We start from the raw sequence: 19,417 nt of genomic DNA, 5'->3' as shown, positions 1-19,417 counted from the left end.
GAGAAAAGCTGTTTGCAATCATTAAAGCTGTTTGGGAATGTCTGGCGAATGTCTCTGTTCGCAACATTGAACGAACCCTGACAAAAATAAACATTCGCTACATGCGCATGTACCTTGCGAACCTTCACCGGAGTGAAGGCTTGCAAGGGTAGCGAATGTTGGAATCGGCAACTTTTCTGACGAAAATTAGGTGGTTGACTCAGTCATTAGCGACAACCAGCAAATGTTTAACAAAAAACGATTACACTCGTCTTCATATTTCTCTTTCACCATCTGCTTCCAAAGCCAGCCAGCATTTCTTTGTTGTCCGATGTCCAAGGATAGCGCGGCCTTTTTTTTTTTTTTTAACACACCATCATCTGAGGTTAAATAAGAGTAGTCACCTGCAAGTTCAGCAGCAACAGCGAGGTACGCAGCACCTGAAACTGACGGGACTTTGTCCTTTGTCCATCCGCGACATCCTCAAAACCCCGAGGGATCTTTGTCTTCCTCTTTGTCAAATCAAAAAGAACGTTGACGACACGCCTTGCGACGGTTTACAAAGGCTAATGAGGATGTTTACCACTGTTAGCTAGCCAAACAATGGATTGGCAAGATTTTGAACGTGTTCAAAATATCCTTACGACAAAGAAAAATGTTTCGCAATAAACTACATGCGAACACGTTTGCAAAGTTTGACAAGGCGTGACGAAACCAAAATACGCTACCCTCCGAGATACGGCCTTTAGGGCTGAGGGTGAAATGCACAGCTTACTTTGGGAGAGGGGTGGGGTAGGCCCTCGACAAGTCGCTACTCTATCGCGCTGACACATATAGACAAGCAACCATTCATACTCCCTTTCACACCCACTGAATGGACAATTCAAAGTTTTCAGTAAATCTAATGCAGGTATGCATTTTTGGCGGAATGAGGAAGCTGGAGAAAACCCAAAACACAAGCACAGGGAGAACAAGAAAATTCGACACTGGAAGACCAGAGCACAGATTCGAATCCAGAACCTTAAATGGGAAGTCAACCCAAAAATGTTATGTATACAAGAATATGTTCCATGCACTAGCCCAGTAGTCTAAATATGCCATTCTAATTAATGCAGCGTTTGTGGAATAGGAGTTAAGCAGTAAAATCCACCCGTTTTTAGTCCTTACAGTGTCAGGGGGCTGCCATTTTGTCCCTGACTGAAAATGACATCACATTTGATCAGGGCTCAGATAACAATCATGGCTCAGCTTCAGAAAAGGTTTGAGATGTAATTGGTCGTTAGCTGAGCACTGAGGAATTGTGATGTCATTTTCAGTTGACAGAAGTGACAAAATGGCCACCCCCTGAGATGGCTAAAAATTGGTGGATTTTACTGCTTAACTCATATTTCATATTAATCATATGCTTTGTTTCAACTAGTCCTGCATAGAACATGTTCTTGTAAAGAACATTTTTGGGTTGACTTCCCCTTTAAAATTGCAATTCAGACTTGCTAACCACTGTTTCACAGCTGCCCTGTTAAATAAACTACATACTCCCCCACCCTACTAACAAAAGGGAGGCTTGCTCAGTGAGTCAGCCGCTTCCATCACACTCACTCTTTAATAGTCTTAACACTTGTCTAGAAAGAACTTCAAAACAATCGTATTCACTCTGCAGACGTGTGGCAGTGACAGGCAAGCAGTTTGATTACCGTATCATTACTAGAGGTGCAACGATTAATTCACTAATCAATAAGTAATCGATTATCAAATTCATTGGTAATTGTTTTTTGATCATCAATAAATGTTTTCGATAGCATTTTTCATTTGAAAATTATCCACATCTTTCGAATATCAGCTTCTCAGTCATGAATATTCTCCAACGTCTGTAGCCCTCCATGAAAGCAGACCGATTATCTTTGTGTTTTGGACCAGCTGACTGAAACATAATTAGTTTATGTTTGTGCGTTTTCTGCACTGTGAGTTTGAAATAATGTCCTGTTTTTGAATAAAGGGCTGGAAATGATATTTTGAATCACATTAATAGAAAAATAATCGACAAATTAATCGATCCTAAAAATAATAATTCAGCCCCAAACGTTACATAAGCACAGCTGACTTGGCAGTGTAAATTTTGCTTGCCTTCTTTTATTCTTGATGGCAACCTAATGTCCCAGTGGGTATGTGATGTCTATTCAATATCAATATGACATCATAATCAGTCAATTGATGTCGCAAGATCATTAAAATCATTCAATTGATGTTGAATTGACATCAGATGCCCACTGATGTAAATTCAACATCATTGCAACTCTGGGTGCACCAACACTCATTTCGGTATTTGTTTTAATGTTGTTCATTAATCCACTCATGTTTTTAAAATAATAACATTTTAAAAAAATGCTCCACTACTATGACACTGATACCTCTGTACTACGCTGATGTGAAACTTCCGGGCACGTGAAGTAGGACCCATGTCAGCCGTGTGGGGATACTTTAAGGTAAACACGGCTGACAAATCTAAAAGAAGTAAACAATGGTGTGATAACCTGTCACTTCAGTTGTCCTGTTTTATTTGGTAACTTTGGGTATTTTCCATAATCAATGTTGCATTCCTGTATGCTCACTTTATTTTGTAGTTAACACATAGAAGTAATATGGCTGTATAGCCACCACGCTCTGTTTTTCTTTGATGTAGTGGCCGTGTTAAAATGTCAGTAGTGAGGCAAGGCGTTACTATAAAAAGTGTTATCTTAGGAAAATCCATGCCATGTTCAGGAAAGGTTTGTGTTTCCAACAATATTTGATTACTCATCACAACTGCAAGACGTGATGGTAATATCAAGTGTCATTACTTGGTTTCGTTTCTCGTAATGTAAGTTAATGTACTACACGGTGTGGGGGCAAAAATGGTATTGGTGCTTTGTTATGATTAGGGATCACGTAAAGGCAAAGAAAAAGACACTCGAGGTAATTGTTTTGATGCAGAGTTTTTGTGTGCATTTCGATTTTTGATCAATATACTGTAGTTGTTAGCAGCAGGTTTCATGCCATGAAGTGGTACGGTACAGATTGGTCATCTTGGTAAGCTTAGTAAGTGCGTAAATGTTAAATCAAGCAATCAATGTGATTTGAGCTAAACATGAAGAAGGCTCTCATCGTCCAGACCTACCAGACTAACATGACATCATTGAAGTACGTTTAAGCTTTCGTACACGTCTGACCCGTTTTGTCACTCACTTTGTCAAATCAATACTGTTGCTGTTTGCCTCGCCTTTATTTTGAAAAGCGACAACAAAGTTCATTCACGGACACAAAAGGCTCAGTTGCCTTTTCAAAAGAAGCAAGTACGATCCATGTGTATTTTTCCTCTTGAGTCTGGATGCTTGACTGCACTGTGAAGTAGATATTCTTGGAAGGACACAAAGAAATAAGACAGAAAAAGCCTGGCCAAGGAGCATCTTTCCGACGTTTCTACCTGGTTGAAAAATAATACTTGTCCGCCCTATCCATTTAGAAGCCGTTCATAATCATGCCATATTTTCCATTAATTATAATCAAATCGACATTACTTCTGAACCGTCCGCCCTTGAGTGGAATTTTAGTTTCCTCTTTTGCAGACAGAAAGTAGACAGGTATGAGTCAGACAGTCAACTGTAAGAGGTTTAAATGAGCGTCATTCATGGTAGGACACTGGGTCAGCACAAACTGCTCCTCTTGGTTTGAGTCACTTTCAAACTATTCATCACTCCTAAAGACAGCTTCCACGAAAGGCTGCTGATTTATTGTCGCGGCGGTCGTTGATATGGTTAGTTCGACAGGTCGTTGCGTTAACGTAGTTGCAGGTTAGTTTGTTGTAGGTTTTAAATGACTAAATAGTTTTTCAACTGTAGTTTGATGAAAGTAGAATCAAAGTTGATTCATGAATGAAGTCATTGATATCTTTTCACCACTGTACAGCAGTCTCCAGCCTTTTTTTTTTTTGCGTCATGGACTGGTGAGACATACAGTATATTGACGGACCAGCATAAAAAAAGAAATTAAAATAAAACTAAATGATTAAAACTCCCAACTCACCTCAATGTGGAATGCAGTTCTTATAATTAGTGGGAGTGCTGTGCATGTTTCTCTGAAATGATTTTCTCATCTTGTGTTCCATAGAGTGTTTTATAAGATGGGACATCGTGGCCAGGCTGTAATAAATTAAGCATTTCTCAGTTTCACTGTCTCTGTTTCACTAGTCATTGTATTATCTTTGAAGATAAACATGCATATTTTCCAAGTCAACGTGTTTACCGCTATCATTTTTGTTAAATTATTACTGCACTGCGAAACAGTGTCAGAAAGCGACAAAAATGTGAAAAAAGCAAAATGAAGTGTCATGGGTTTGGGCGATCAGCCAAGTGATACGGACCGCACCGCAGTCGCAATCGGGTAAGTATGCAAATGAAATATGTTTTATGTCCACATTGAGCACAGGTTTTTCTTTTTGTATGCACACTTGGCTTGCCCATGGGTGTTAATTAAGTAGCATGCTAGAAGATGCATTATTGTATTGTATTTTCTTGAGGTGCTCCAAAATGAATCTCTGTTGTGGATAATTAAAGCTCATAGGTTTGAAATTAATTTATTCGTCCAAAATATCCATTGAGAAAATCAAAGGAAAATTCATAAACAGTAGAAAAGTTCATGAAACAAACAAAAACAAAAAAATCGGAAGCGTTAGCGACCGGAATCGCCCAAATTCAAACGATGACCGACCCTAAAAATTATGCACTCGAAAATATGTTTTAGCATTAAAAATAGAACTTTGACATATTGGTGTATTAACCATGACAGAAACCTTCCATGGGTGGTGGTGTGATACATTTGTTGATCCGCTGTACACTTCCTAATGCAATTAGTTTGAGCAGCATTCAGCGGCTCCAGCCAGTGAGTGGACACTGTCATTTACTGGATCGCATACACAAACAGGAAATGAGCAACCTGAGCACACTTGAGCTGTTCCATCAAACAGGATGACGCGTTCTCGTTAGTTTCTGATAAGAGCCCGGTGCTTATTGTGCACATTATGTCCTTCTCCTAGTTTACGACTACGACTTTGTGTCCCAGAAAGAGAGGGCGCGCGTGATGGCTGCAGACAGCCTCAAGAAAGCCTCAGCCTCGCCGTCAAACCAGTTGCAGTCGGTACGCTCCGAAAGCTGCGGGAACGTGCTCGCACACGCACAGGCGCGCGCACACGCCGGTCGACATGACGGCGTGTCGTACTCTGAGTTGAGCGTGCGTGTCATGGAAAATTGAACTGAAGGTGAAGCCGGTTGCTAGGAAGTGTCTCTGCCATATATGGTACTTTTTTTTTTTCTTCTTCTACTTTTTCTTTCTCTCCATGCCTTGAGCTCAAATTAGCACCAATGCTAATTACAACACAGACCATTTGACATGTTCAGCTTTTGGCAAAAGTCATATTTTCCCGCTGAACTTTACAAGACACAAAGTGGAAGATAATGCAAGAGGGAACATGTTGTAAGCAGAGATCAGATTACAAACACTGAAACTTAAAATGTCGTATACATTTGTGACTCTTCCCTTTTTACATGAATGCATACTTGGTTTCTGCGGCTATGCAAACTCAGCATTCCCACTGGCTATATTGAAATCCATGAAATGAGTTAGAAAAGCAAATAAAGACCCAGAGGCAACACAGCTGACATCTACTTATTGTGCCAGCGACAGGAAGGACCCCGCGGGGTCTGTCGTGGTAAACATTGCTATGACATTTTCCATTCATGTCTGTAACACTGTAGCACTAAATTTGGTGATTTTGAAGGTGATGAAATGTTACCAACGTAGTCTGATTAAAAATCTTCCTACTAGCCAAACTCGGTAAGCAACTGAGTAAACGTCTACACGAGTGGGGCTTGAATGTCAGTGTGGAAGGCGAGCATTATTTTTTTGATCATATTACATTTCTATACTCCAGAGATGTGATTTAAATGCAAGTTGTTTTATGCTCAAATTGTTGGCACTTTTAATCAATTCTTAACCATTCATGCAATGTTCTAATACAATTTTAACATTATTGATTGTTATCCAAGCATAAAAATAGTGTCAAACCTATATTGTAATGTATAGTTTTGTCAGGACACATAATGAATATGCAGAGGGAGATTTTGGAGGTGAGTCCTTTCGACTACATTTTACCTCTTCTTTTGTTGAATCGTTATTTTTCACTCATTCATATTTTGCGGAGCAGCCAGAACAGATATATTTGTCCGCTTTTGTCTCTACTCTCTTGCTATGACTCAACAGATTTAATTTGTAATCAACATTACAGATGGCCATTCGACTAGGTTTCTTTGATCGAATATGTGAAACAAAATTATCGATCGGTCACACAACCAATATTTATTTGTGGGAGGATTTTAACTCAGACGTTGGCTGTTTCATAATGAGGTAAATAACGCCACCCAGAGGTGTGGCCATAGCACGGGAGGAGGCCTTAAGCGACCAAATTCTTAACTCGCAATAAATTGTGCCCATCCCTCGTCATCATTACTGCTGCTATGCATCAATATTCAATAGCACTTGTCCTCATTCACTCAGTTCACGGGTGAGAGGGAGCCTATCCCAGCTATCTTTAGATGAGAGACCGGCTACACCCTGTGCAGGTTGCCGTCAGGGAACATGTAGACGAACAAAAATGTATCCTCACTTTCACAACTATGGACAATTTAGAGATGGTTCCGGAAGACTACGGCCTGCGGGGCCGCACATGGCCCGCTCTGTTCTTTAATCAGGCCCATCGAGTATATGATCAACAATCCCGTAATGTTTGTTGTGCAAATTCTGTTTTTTTTCCCCCTAGAATTTGTTAATTAAAATTATTCATTAAAAATATATATTTTTTAAAATTGAATAAATTTAACAATTGGTTAATTGATACATCCGTTTGATAGTGGTGTCCGTGCTGTGGTATCAGGGCATTGTTTTTGAGTTTGAGTAGAGTATCTGCAGGATTTTGAAATACAATGAAATATCTATTCTAAGTAATGTAGTAAAAATTAGTAATAAAGTTAACTATTTTATATAAAAAAATGAATATATGTTTTAATAATGAAATTGTTAATTTATTAAGTATACATAATACCAATCTTTGTGTGTGTTATTGCATTATAAATTTGTAGTTTTTAATAAACTATTTTTATATTGAAATAATTTATTGCAATGAATGAAATAAAAATGTAAAAAATTGCACATTTAACACGGTTTTATTTTATGCAATAATTAGTTAATTGATCGTGATTAAATGAATGCTAACATGTAAAAGTGAATGATTTATTTAATGATTCAATTCCACTCCATTTTTCCTTATTTCCCCTTTAAAGATTCTTATATTCTAGGAATGCGGCCGCATTCCATTCACAAATCAGACGTGGCCCTTGAGCATTTTCGCGTCGTCGGTGCGAAACCGCCTTAAACACATTTGAAGAGTCGCAAACAATGTGAGGCAACGGGATGTGGTTTTGATATAAAAGACCTGTGTGTGTACGGTTGCAAACGACTGCCAGAGCGCACAGCGTGCGGTCGCTCCTTTTGCAGGGCGCAGTCGTCTGACAGGTTCTGCATACGAACATGCGCACGCACATCTTTCCATCGCTCAAGGGTACATTACATTGCCCTCCATTCAGTTCACGCGACCACATATCAACTTGGCTCGACCCCTCAACATGTGCACAACTTTGTCCCCGCTATAGAGATGGCACTGATGCACACTTCTCCCGTAGGTTTACACACCAATGCGGAATTTGCCACAGTGGGAGGGAATGGAGGTCCGCTCTTCCTTCCCCCCACTTCGTCTATCTGCTATTGGCTCGGCGCGGAGGCTCAGCATGGGGGTATTATGGGATGAGGAGGAACAAAGAAAACACGAGAGCTGGTAAAGAAATACGAGTTGTAGAAGGAAGCAAAGCGGGATTGGCCAAACTCAAGCGCTGACAAAGTGAAAGGATGTGATAGGATGTTGAAACGACACCAGCGAGGTTTGGAATGCACTCGCAGAGAACCGAGGGGTTCTCCGTGTGAAGATTTGATAGGAGGATTATGAAGCAGGCAACACAAGCCCGCACATGTTGACTGGAAGAACAACAGAAGGCGCTCGAGCTAGGCGAGAGAGAAAAATATGTTTGGGGAGGATTCCAGGACAAGTGCCGCGCTGAGGCCCACCAGTGGAGACTATTTGCGGACGGTGAAGAAAAGAGTTTACCGGCTGCCTTTTTGTGTTGTCCATTGGGCTGCATGTACGTGTGTGTCGGCCTTCTGTCCATGAATGAAACCTTTCAGGAAAATACTTGCCTGACAGAATGCTGGAAGTTGAATCCTAAAGTATGCACTTGAAAGTGTATTCGAATAGTACGGGTGGCATGATGGCATGTCGGCCCCATGGCCAAAAGGATCTGAGTTTGAATCTCCGAGCATGAATATGTTAAGTAGCTATAACGTCTGCCTTATAGAACAAAACAAAGAGCAACTATCAACATAGCGGCGTCATGATGTGATGTTTTTCCCCACCCAATTTCAAATAGAGGGCCTCAATTGTTCGACGGCTTCAGTGTGTGTGTGTGTGTGTGTTTTAGAAATATTAAGAGTCACACTGACCCGCCATACTTTGTGTGACCATTGTCATGTGAACCATAGTGTGTGTGTGTGTGTGTGTGTGTGAGCGCACTTGCAAATGGTCCAGCTGGGGACATTTCGCTTTCCTTTCAAAGAACAGTCATTGTCTTTTTCGCAATAGAAAGAGAAGTGCTGCATTGTCCACCGGAATTGAACAAAACCGAATGAGGGTAAAAGAAGTGGTGATGCTTTTGGGACCATGTGCAGTGAAATGGGACCTCTTGGGTTTTGAAAAGTACCGGGTCAATCCTCATTCATACAAAAATAAAGACACACACCTTGATTGAAAATAGATATAGAAATAAATGAATGAATTGGTTGATTGTATGTAAAAAATGATTTTAATCATGCCTTGAAGCCTTTGAGACAAAATGGAGTGCACTTCTTGGCTTCAATCGCTTTTGAGCCGCGCTCAACTAGTATGCTGTCTAAAGAAGTTGTGCTGCATTCACACAATGCGACACCAGAATGGGGACAGGAGGTTTCAACATTCATCCCGTTCTAAATAACGTACCTTTTTAATTAACACTGACTCAAGTAATTAATCGTTCATTTCCATATGGCCTTCCCTGTTAAAATGCAAACTCTGGAATCATGAGTAATAAAAGTTGATTGAAGGGTTTGGTGTGCTGGAGCCGTGGTCACAAGCCGGTGTCAAAATGTCAAGCTGAAATCAGCCTTTTCGGCAAAAAATTGTGCAAGGCGCATGTGTTTCATCAGCGTTCTCGGCTGTGACGTGCTTTGTTCAGGTTAAACCGAGGATCTCCATAGGTGGCTCAGAGTCACTTTTATTTACACCCTGGGCTTTCTCAACACTGAGCAGCTGTCGGGAAAGCCACAAACAATAACAACACTGATTCTTTGGATCATTTGCTGACTGCTGACATGTTCTGATATTGCGCTAATAACTTGGGTTCACTTACAGTAAACATGCTGTTTGTGTAGTGGCTATAAAAAGTCTACACACCCTTTGTTCAACTGCCTGATTTTTGTGATGTTAAAAAAAAAAAGAAACGTTTCAAAGGGTTTTCCACCGTTATTTGTGGCCAATAACTTGGTTGCAAAAAAAATCTTTTTGCTTTGGTTTCTTCAGATTCTAACGCATTTTCCCTCGTGTGTTGGTGGTGTTTTTGCAAAATTTTGAAAGTGTTGAACTTTTTGGTCATAATTCCAAAAAGTACGTTTGGCACGAACACAAAACTACTCATCACCAAAAAAATACCACACCGACAGTAGCGCATGGTGGTCGTGTCATACTTTAGTGTTTTTGTTGTTGTTCTTTTCCCCCTTCCAGCTAGAACTGGGGTGAAGGGGAGTCAAGGTGGAGGAAATTATGAACAGTTCCAAATACCTGTCAGTGTTGGCACAAAATGTTAAGGCTTCTTCTAGAAAGCAAAAAAAAAAAGTCTGGAAAAGCCTGCTAGAACAACTGAAACGTATCAGTCTATCTCTTGTGGAGACTTTAAGTGTAGTAGTATATTTGCATATTGGTATAGATTATTTTATGCTTATTTTAGATTGCAATTAAATTTATAAAGCCAAACTACTTTTTGCCACTACTAAATACGTAGCTGGCATTTTGAATAACAAAAGCCCTCATTTTCTTATTTTACAGCACAGTGCTACTTTTGTGTTCAACCATCATGCTCAACACAACAAAAAGTCAAAGAAAGTTTTAGCAGTAAAATGTCAAAGTTGAGGTTCACCAGCGTTTAGGTTTTTACTTATTTGTTTGTGTTCTTTGGACAGTAAACGGCCCTGACTGCGATGTACCATATGAGCAGTTCATTAATGCAGGTGCATTTCTTACAAAACGTGAGGTACTTTTGGCTCTTGAGCAAAATTTCAGTATGACCTTATTTCAGCCAAATATCCTTAACCTAATAGTTGTGCTTTTTTATAATACGATTTCTATCTTTTGGGAGTTGTATGACAGACGGTAACAATATTACTTAATCATTGTATACAATACATGCAATAAGGGTTAACGACGACAAACGTTTGAACTTGCAGCGGATGATTTCACTTCACATTATTTCCCAAATGGGAAATTGTTTTCACTGTTTCACTTTGTTCTGTTCTATTTATGACATCCTTCCGCTCGGTGTAACTTTAACCAATTGACTGACAAAATTATTACAACATCAGAGTGACTGGAGAGCTTCAAGTCGAATCCAGCCTGTTTTTCAGTTAAATAAATGGTCACTGTCTCCGCTCTCTGCGGATATTGCCGCACGACGACTGTGTTATTGTGACAGAATTTCCACACAGCAGCTGTGGAAAGAATGCACGCAAGGAGCGCGGAGATATTGCCGACATGCAAACACAGCGATGATAGGGGGGTAGGCGTTGCCTCATCTTTGGCGGTTTTAATTTTAAAGATTATTTTCATGTTTCGCATTCCCTCCCTCCCCTTTTGGTCAAGAGTTCAACTTTACTTCCAAATCACTTAGGTTAGTTGAAAAAAAAAGTGCTCCGATTGCAGAAATCAAAATAAATAACAGGGGGTGCAAAGCACGCTTTGTCCATTTGATTTGTCTCGCACACAAACACGCACGCACTAATCTGTCGCCTGCGTCAAAGCCCCAACTGAACACTGTCCTTGCTACCACAGATAAAACACACAGTTTCAGACAGTAAGGCTCTGTTTTACGACACCGCGCTTTAGTAAATGTTTTATGAATGGGCTTTGTCAGTGCGCCTTGCTTGGCCTGAGAGGGGCGGATCTGTCCAATGTCTACTAAGGTGTGTGTGTGTGTGTGTGTATGTGTGTTGAAGTGTATTCTGCCCACTCCGTGCACAGCTGAACAGAGTGACCAGCGAGTGCTTCATGTTAGATATCCACCATGACGCGCCTCTGTTTCTCTTCCAGAATAAGTCGTGGCATAAATTGAAGACCATGGTGCACTGGTCCCCCTTCGCCGTGTCCTTCAAGAAGCGCTACCCGTGGGTGCAGCTCGCCGGCCATGCAGGTCTGCTCATGAACCACATGCCGCGGGTGAACCAGTCGTACAACACGAGGGCTTTCTCATCTTCGACCTGCTCATATTCGTCTAGGCAACTTCCAGGCCGGCGAGAACGGTCGCCTGTTAAAGCGATACTGCGAGTGCGAGCAGCAATGTCTCCAGAAGCTGATGAAGGACACTCTTCAGCCGTACGTGCCCGGTTATTATGGGGTGGTGCAGAGAGACGAGCAGGACTACAACCTGATGGACGATCTGCTGGCTGATTTTGATTCGCCGTCAATCATGGATTGTAAAATGGGCAGCAGGTGAGAAGAAAAACCTTCACAAATTACATTTTTACCGACCCATTGAATATTACATTCGAAGTTACAGCGGTTCTCAACCTTTTGTAAAAACCTTTTTTTTTTTTTTTAAATGCCTTCTCACCCCTCAAAACCGACGCATGAGAATGACATAATCCCGCAACTTTTCACAAACTGCAGGAAAAAGAAGTAACATTTTGCAGATACCAAACATCACTCCTATTTTTTTTAATATTATTTTATTATTTCCATAGTTGGAACAAAGTAGAATATTTACAGCTCTTGAGAAGACCACAGTTAAAAAAGACAAACAATATGTGGTTGGCTTCAGGAATAATAGATGTGGTTCCAATTAGAAATTAGTGGCGGACAGGGCTGCAACTTACAATTATTGTTATAACCTATTAATGTGTTATTTATTTTGTCTATTGATGGATGAATCGGATTTTTAAAAATGTCCTGACGAAAATGTACAAACGCAAATGCATTATGATTTAGTCATCGCTTTGGTCCGTAACAAGTCAGAAAATAGGCAAAGGTGTTGAGCGTTGTTCTCCAAAGTAAAAGCAGATGTTTGTCAATGTCTCCAAGACATTGATGGGCCTAATCAGTCTGCTGTCATGGAGGACTACAGCAATCAGAGAAGATTTGTGTATTTTTCTTCATTTGGTCGTTTGCATCATCATGGTTTTTAAAGGGACACTTGGATGAGCTTAACATTGGCACCTATATAAAAGGTTTGCATGTTAAAATGACATAATTACTAAAATGCCACCTCAAAAGACTCTGTAGTGATTTAAGGGCTTTTTTTGTGATTAGGTTTAAGACAAATCCCCCCGCCCCCTTTTTGGGGTGTGGCTTATGTTTTCGGTCTCAGCGGTCTACGTCACGTGAGGAAGGCAAGCGTGGTAATATTGCTTGCTTTGTCAGTTCTGTTGTCTAAAACGGTGACCGATCGCCACCAAAACGTAAATGCACATTACTACTCTTGTCCACTTCAACCTGTGAAAGTCTAAAAGTGTTCTGCTCAATAGTTTTGATTTATCGACATAAAACGTGATCTCATCATGATCACCTCCACAAAATCAAAAATACCGTGGCGATCGCTTCTACACTTACACAGGCTGAAGTAGACATGAATGTGCACACTTACCCCCTGATTATATTTCGGACATTTAGCTACGCTAAACTCGAGTCAACTCTCAGGAAGCAGACGGCGACTGGCAGTGGGCAAGCAATCAGGCAAGACAGGATCTTGATTTCCCCAACCCCTCTTCCCTCCCCGGCTAACAGTAGAATAACGGTACAGCTAATAGCAACAACTAGCTTCAGGCCGTTAAAACAAAAGGCGTTAGCACAACAACATTAGCTCCTTACTGTCCGTGCAGCGTGTGGAGGTGATCATGAGCCTGCGTCTTCGTGTCGCGGGGTTGCCTCCCAAGCAGTCGCGTGCGTTCTCCGACACTGTTTGCAGCCGCCAGCTTCGGCGTGAGTGAAGCGGCGTGAGAGTGAGGTAAGCCCTCATCGCACAAGCAAACAAAAGGTTCCAGCGAGGCTGACTGCACAGCCGTGTGTGGCCGCATTGGAACGTGCCATTTCGGCTGTTACGTTCCAAATTGGACGACGTGTTGTAGGTCGAAAAACCGGGGCCATTCTTCATCCAAATAAATGTGCACGTCTACTCATTCCCACTTCAGTCTCTGTAAATATCCTCACTGGTGTTAAATGCCTCACTCGTCCTAACCGCGATCAGCAAAGAAGCAGTCATGTCATCTTCCAAACCGCTTATCCTGTAAAGGGTCGCGGGCAGGTGCTGGAGCCTATCCCAGCTGACAATGGCCGAAAGGTAGACTACAGTCAGAACTGGTCGCCAGCTAGTCGCACGGCTCACACACAGACACCGTCACTGAGCGGGAACCAATCCCACGCTGCCCGCACACAACTCGCTAGGGGGCGCGGCCATTCTCCTCATTAACAAGAGGCGTTATTCATGGAGTCACTTATTTCCTAATTTCTCCCAAATGTATTGATGAAATAGAAAATGACAACTCAAAATTTTCCTGATCAAAAAATATCTAAAAAATATATAAATAATAAAGAAATATATAAAATGAACTAGTGAAAACATGGCCATCGTTTCACCGTCCCTTTAATAAGACCAGGAACATATACTCGACTAGAACTGGGTTGACACATGAAAGGAGCTTGCCTGGTCTGATGCCACATTAGTATTGTCGTAAGTACAGTTCAGTGGAATCTCTAATGCGGAACTCAGTCTGGTCCGTATTGCTAAACAATTGTTACTAATGGGAAATGATCCAAATGGGCTAGATTACTGGTTTGAATCTAGACTGCACTACGGTAGTTACTGCATTCCTGAGTCAGAGCATTCCATCATTCATGTGAAAAATGTGGAATTTTCTCCCATGGTCAAGGACCTACTTGGAGGAGGAGCTGATGAAAGCAAGAGAGCGCCCACGCTTACGCAAGGACATGTATGACAAGATGGTTGCCGTGGACCCCGGGGCTCCCACCGAACAGGAGAGGGCCCAGCAGGGTGTGCTCAAGCCCAGATACATGCAGTGGAGGGAGACGCTCAGCTCCACTGCCACGCTTGGCTTCCGCATCGAGGGTATCAAGGTCAGTAATCCAATTGAGCAACAAATTCTCATTTTAAATGCTTTCCGAAATGAATTGAATGCAATTATTTTGACTGGGGGAAAAAAACAAGAATTTTCCCATTTTGGAATCAGGCAGTAACATAAAATGTGGAAAAAGAAACGCTGTGAATACATTAGAGATGGACCGATATGGTTTTTTTCAAGGCCGATACATATTATTAGAAGTCAAGGTGGCCAATAACCGATATTTAGGGGCCGATATTAATTTTCGCTAAAAAGAAACATATTGGTGTCAAAATAAAAAAATTTAAAACTCTGAACTTTGTTTAATCGTCTTTGACCATATGTGGATTGAACAATTTTTCAGATTTGCATAACGTTGATTTAAAAAAAAAAAAAAAAGTCATTATTATAAATGTTTACTGATGTGGCCATCTTTCTTGTAAAATTCTAACAAAAAGAGATATTGTATTGACTGCAAATAAAAACCAAGTGTTCCCGGTTACAATAGAATCTCTTATAGCACATGTGTCAAACTAAAGGTCCAGGGCCAGATCCGGCTAGCGACATCATTTTATGTGGCCGGCAAAGACAAATCGTGTGTGTTGACTTAACATGTTTTTTTTAATTATCTTCACTGTGAACACACCATATGCAATATTTCAAGCATTTCTTACCAAGCCTTCCTTTAAAATACATCGAGAAATAGTTGAACGACTATTTACTGGCTTCTGATTTCAAAACTAGTGATCCATCAATTATTTGTGTATGAGGCAATCATACGGGTTAACAGTTGTAACGACCTCCCGAGTGAAATCAGAACTACGATGCGGCCCGTGACAAAAATGAGTTTGACACCCCTGTCTTTTAAAGTTCACTGAATATTTAAATAAATACATTCTTGAAATTAACACTGTTTTAAATTGATTTATTATCGGCCATCAGATTTTTAAAAAGGGCCGATACCGATATTCGTCAAAATACTGAATATTGGCGCCGATAATCGGTCTATCCCTAGAATATATTATGAATGCATTGTAAATACATTAACATTGTTTATTTTCTTCTGCAGAAAGCTGATGGCACCTGCAACACCAATTTTAAGACCACCAAACTCCAGAAGGAAGTGATGCGGGCCCTGGAGGACTTCGTTGACGGAAACTCTCAGATCCTGGTGGGTTTTCAGTCACCTTTGCTTTAAAGTGGAAGTCAACCCCCAAATTTTCTATTCAATAATATGTTCTATGTAGTCGAAACACAACATTCTGATTAATATTGCCTTTGTGGAATATGAGTTAAGCGGTAAATTCCACTCATTTTTAGCCATCTCGGGGCAGCCATTTTGCCACCTGCTGTCAACTGAACATTACATCAAAATTGCTCAGGGTTCATGTAACGACCAATCGCGGCTCACCTGTTTTCTGAAGCTCAGCTATGCATTATTGGTCGTTACCTGAGCCCTGAGCAACTGTGATGTCATTTTTGTCCGTCTGTGTAATCATAGCTAACCAGGTCAAGTCAGAACGGACCTCACGGTCCATAGTTGACGGACGCCCTTTTTGCTGAAGAGAGACGAAAACGCGACCCAGATTGCACTGACTGTATATGTACAGCTGGTGGCGGAATGCACTAAAGAGAGAATCATTAGTTTCTCCGGCTGACTATTACAATACAATACAATACAACACAACTTTATTTATATAGCACCTTTCACAACAGCTGCAGCTCTAACAAAACACTTTAAATACAACATAAAATAGCAATAATACAACAACAAAGACAGCGAAAGCAGTAAATTGAAACACAAATTAATGTTACTAACACATATACAGTAGACACCAGAAAACAGCAGAACAGTGTCACTCTCATGTTGGGTCAAAAGCCAAAGAATAAAGATGGCTTGAGTTTTATTACAGAGAACTTCTTGTGAGTTAGGCTTTACATTTCTATTTTTAATTTTTGGAAAGAGTGAAGTTAAGAGGTTGTGAAACGGTATTTTGCCGTCCCCCCACACTCCATTTCAGGTGGCAGTAATGCATCAAAAGTTGCTTGCCAACTGCTAAAAGACAGAAAAAGAAGATGAAGAAAAAAAAAAAACAAACAAACTAAAAATCATTTTAATCCACCAGGATTCTATCTTTGTCAACACTGTGTCACAGGATTCTGGTTAAAGTAATGCCGATGTCAGACTGCACGAATATTGCCCAATTTTGGGCCGACAGACGTGTCGCAGACGAACGTAGTGTCTCGTAGCCGATTTTGAGTTGTCTCGATGAATCGTAGCCCATGTAGTGTGACATACTCAACGATTGGCCATTTGGCGTCTGGGACCCTTCATGACCACCAAAGTCTGGCAGGTCAGAAATGTTGTACGTCTTGCCACGTAGTGTGACGTCATCCTTCGATTGGTTCTTCGGCATTGACCAATAGGAAGACCGCGCCGTCCTACTTATGATGAGCGACTGGATGCGACGCGCCCAAATAAACAAGCGTGGTGTCATTAAACAAATTCGTTACCTCAAGTTCTTTTTGGAGAATAGACAGTCCGCGCTTCCCTCTCCCCACCATCCAGGAATGGGTCCATAGTTTCTTCTTTTTCTTTTCTATTTTTTTGCCTTTTCTAACATAGTGCACTCCATAGTACATAGTGGACTCCATTTACAATTTCAATCAAATCGGTTCGGATAGCGGATGGATGGATGGATTTTTCACCTGTTGGACCTTTTTTGTTTTTTCTGGATCGACGATAGACAGACTGGCAGACCTTTGATGTTTACCGACGGAAGAACCGTTAAAATAACATGACAAACCGACCGACAGACGATTACAGTTCTGTTTGAAAAAATGATGGAATGACGGATGACGGACGGGTACCCAGGCTGCTGAGGATTGACGAATGACGGACTGGCAAATTTGAATAAAATGCCCACATCTGTTAAAGTACGTACATTTTTGTGTTTTGAAGTTTAGTTTTGTCGACCAATGGAGACGCTCTCTTGTATACATTATGTGTTTTCACTGGCTGTTGACCTCTTGGATCCGCCTTTTGTAAATTTGTTGAGTTCGTCTACATGAGTTTGAACATGTAAATTTGTCTTTTAGAGCATAACTGTGCTTTTGAGTTTTTTGTCATTTCTCCCTCGAAACCGTAATTGTTTAGGGATTGCGAAGTCGTTCCCTTTTTTTGTCTTAAATTCGTATTTTTTACATTTTTTGTTCCCATTTGATCGTTATAAATCTCAGCCACCACACCCTCGCAGTAAATTTCATTTCCAGTTTTTTTTTTTTTTCATTTATTATTATACTTTTTCTCTTTTCCATTACTTGTGGCTTGCAGCCTCCCATCACACAAGATGAAAGTTTGAACTCCCAAGATTAGTTTTTACTTTCGGGGCATGTTTTTACTTGACATCAGTAAATGGCAACACGTTTGGACTTTGGCAGATCCACTGTGTACTCTACAGACAAACATAGCTGCCAGTTGAACTACATTTTTAGGCTTTTGTTCTTTTCACTTCCTTTCAATTAGAAGCTGTACCTGCAGCGCTTGGAGGAGCTGCGGTCAGTGCTGGAGCTGTCGCATTTCTTCAAGACACATGAGGTAACATGCACACACACACACACACACACAATCTCCTAAACAAACCTGTCAGTTGAGTTTTGAGATTTGGTGATTATTTCACCCTGAGTTGCTTCCATGCGATGTGTATCGCCCGCAGTGGAGGGAAGTAACAATGGTCAAATATTTCGTGGCTTTATTAATGTATCTTATGATTGTACAGTGGTACAAATTGTATTTGTTCCGTGACCGTGCTCGTAACGCAAAACACTCGCTTGCAAATTATCTTTGCTCACTGAAATGAAAGGAAAAGCCATTAATACGTTCCAGTCCCACAAAAAAACACCATCAAAAAGTTGTATAGCAAGTTTTTTAGTAAGAAAAACAGCACTCTATGAAATTGTACATGTGTCAAATAACATGCAGTGAACATACTTAAAAGAGAATTAGGAATTTGTCAGTTTGCGCAGTACGATTTTATGCTTCAATGCCCATTAACGATGTTCTCCTTCTGATGTGCGTACCTTGGCCACAGTATAATACATACGACATACAGGAAGAACTAAACTTCACAACTAAATCACTCCGAATGCTTGAGTAACATTATTTTTTTTCTTCTGGTATAAAGATTTTATGCCTGTGAATATTTTTATATTGTCTGTCTCAATGAGTCGCTACAATGTTAAAATATCAGTTGCCTCAAGGGTTGTTGTAACTACCGTGACATCAATGCTAGTTTTTTTGGGGGGCTTTTTAGTCTGTTTTACATTGTGTGTTAGCATTAAGTGAGTGGAGTTTCATAAACTACAGTATGTGGTTTGATTGAATACACCTGTAATTCTGTTTTGCGTTGAAACTGTAGCTGTACTTTTAAAGAGCAAGTCAACCCCCAAAAAATTCTTTACAAAAAGCCCCCACTAGTCAAAACACGGAATTCTGATTAATATTGCGTTTCTGGAATCTGAGTTAAGCAGCAACATCCACCAGTTTTTAGCCTTCTCAGAGGGCGGCCATTTTGTCACTTCTGTCAACTGAAAATGACATCACAGCTACTCAGGGGTCAGGTAACGACCAATCACGACTCGCCTGTTTTCTGAAGCGGAGTCATAATTGGTCGTTACCCGAACCATGAGCAACTGTGATGTCATTCTCAGTCGACAGAAGTGACAAAATGGCATGGCCAAGACGGGTGGATTTTACTGATTGACTCATATTCCACAAACGCAATCTTAATCAGCAGAGCTGGGCACTTGACCCTTTTTTGCTGGTCCAGCCACGACCCCCCCACCTTTGACCTGGGCACCCTTCCGCCCTCGATTCCCCCACCCTTATTCA

At 40.8% G+C, this 19,417-nt stretch overlaps 1 protein-coding gene across 2 annotated transcripts in view; it reads left to right on the top strand.

The window, feature by feature from the left end:
* The window catches only part of itpkcb (inositol-trisphosphate 3-kinase Cb), a 35,958-nt gene that overhangs the window by 14,372 nt on the left and 2,169 nt on the right, over window positions 1-19,417 (top strand). For both annotated transcript variants that reach the window (XM_086034976.1, XM_086034974.1), the window contains 5 exons: window positions 11,507-11,606; window positions 11,692-11,905; window positions 14,338-14,542; window positions 15,596-15,697; window positions 18,053-18,124. In XM_086034976.1, coding sequence (XP_085891102.1) covers window positions 11,507-11,606; window positions 11,692-11,905; window positions 14,338-14,542; window positions 15,596-15,697; window positions 18,053-18,124 — 693 coding nt within the window. The remainder of the gene's footprint in view (window positions 1-11,506; window positions 11,607-11,691; window positions 11,906-14,337; window positions 14,543-15,595; window positions 15,698-18,052; window positions 18,125-19,417) is intronic.

The sequence above is a fragment of the Filicampus tigris genome, chromosome 7, assembly GCF_054856515.1.
Source record: "Filicampus tigris isolate MCC_2025a chromosome 7, RoL_Ftig_1.0, whole genome shotgun sequence".
Lineage (NCBI taxonomy): Eukaryota > Metazoa > Chordata > Actinopteri > Syngnathiformes > Syngnathidae > Filicampus > Filicampus tigris.
The sequence above is the reverse complement of the archived record's forward strand: the minus strand, read 5'-3'. Positions and strand labels throughout refer to the sequence as shown.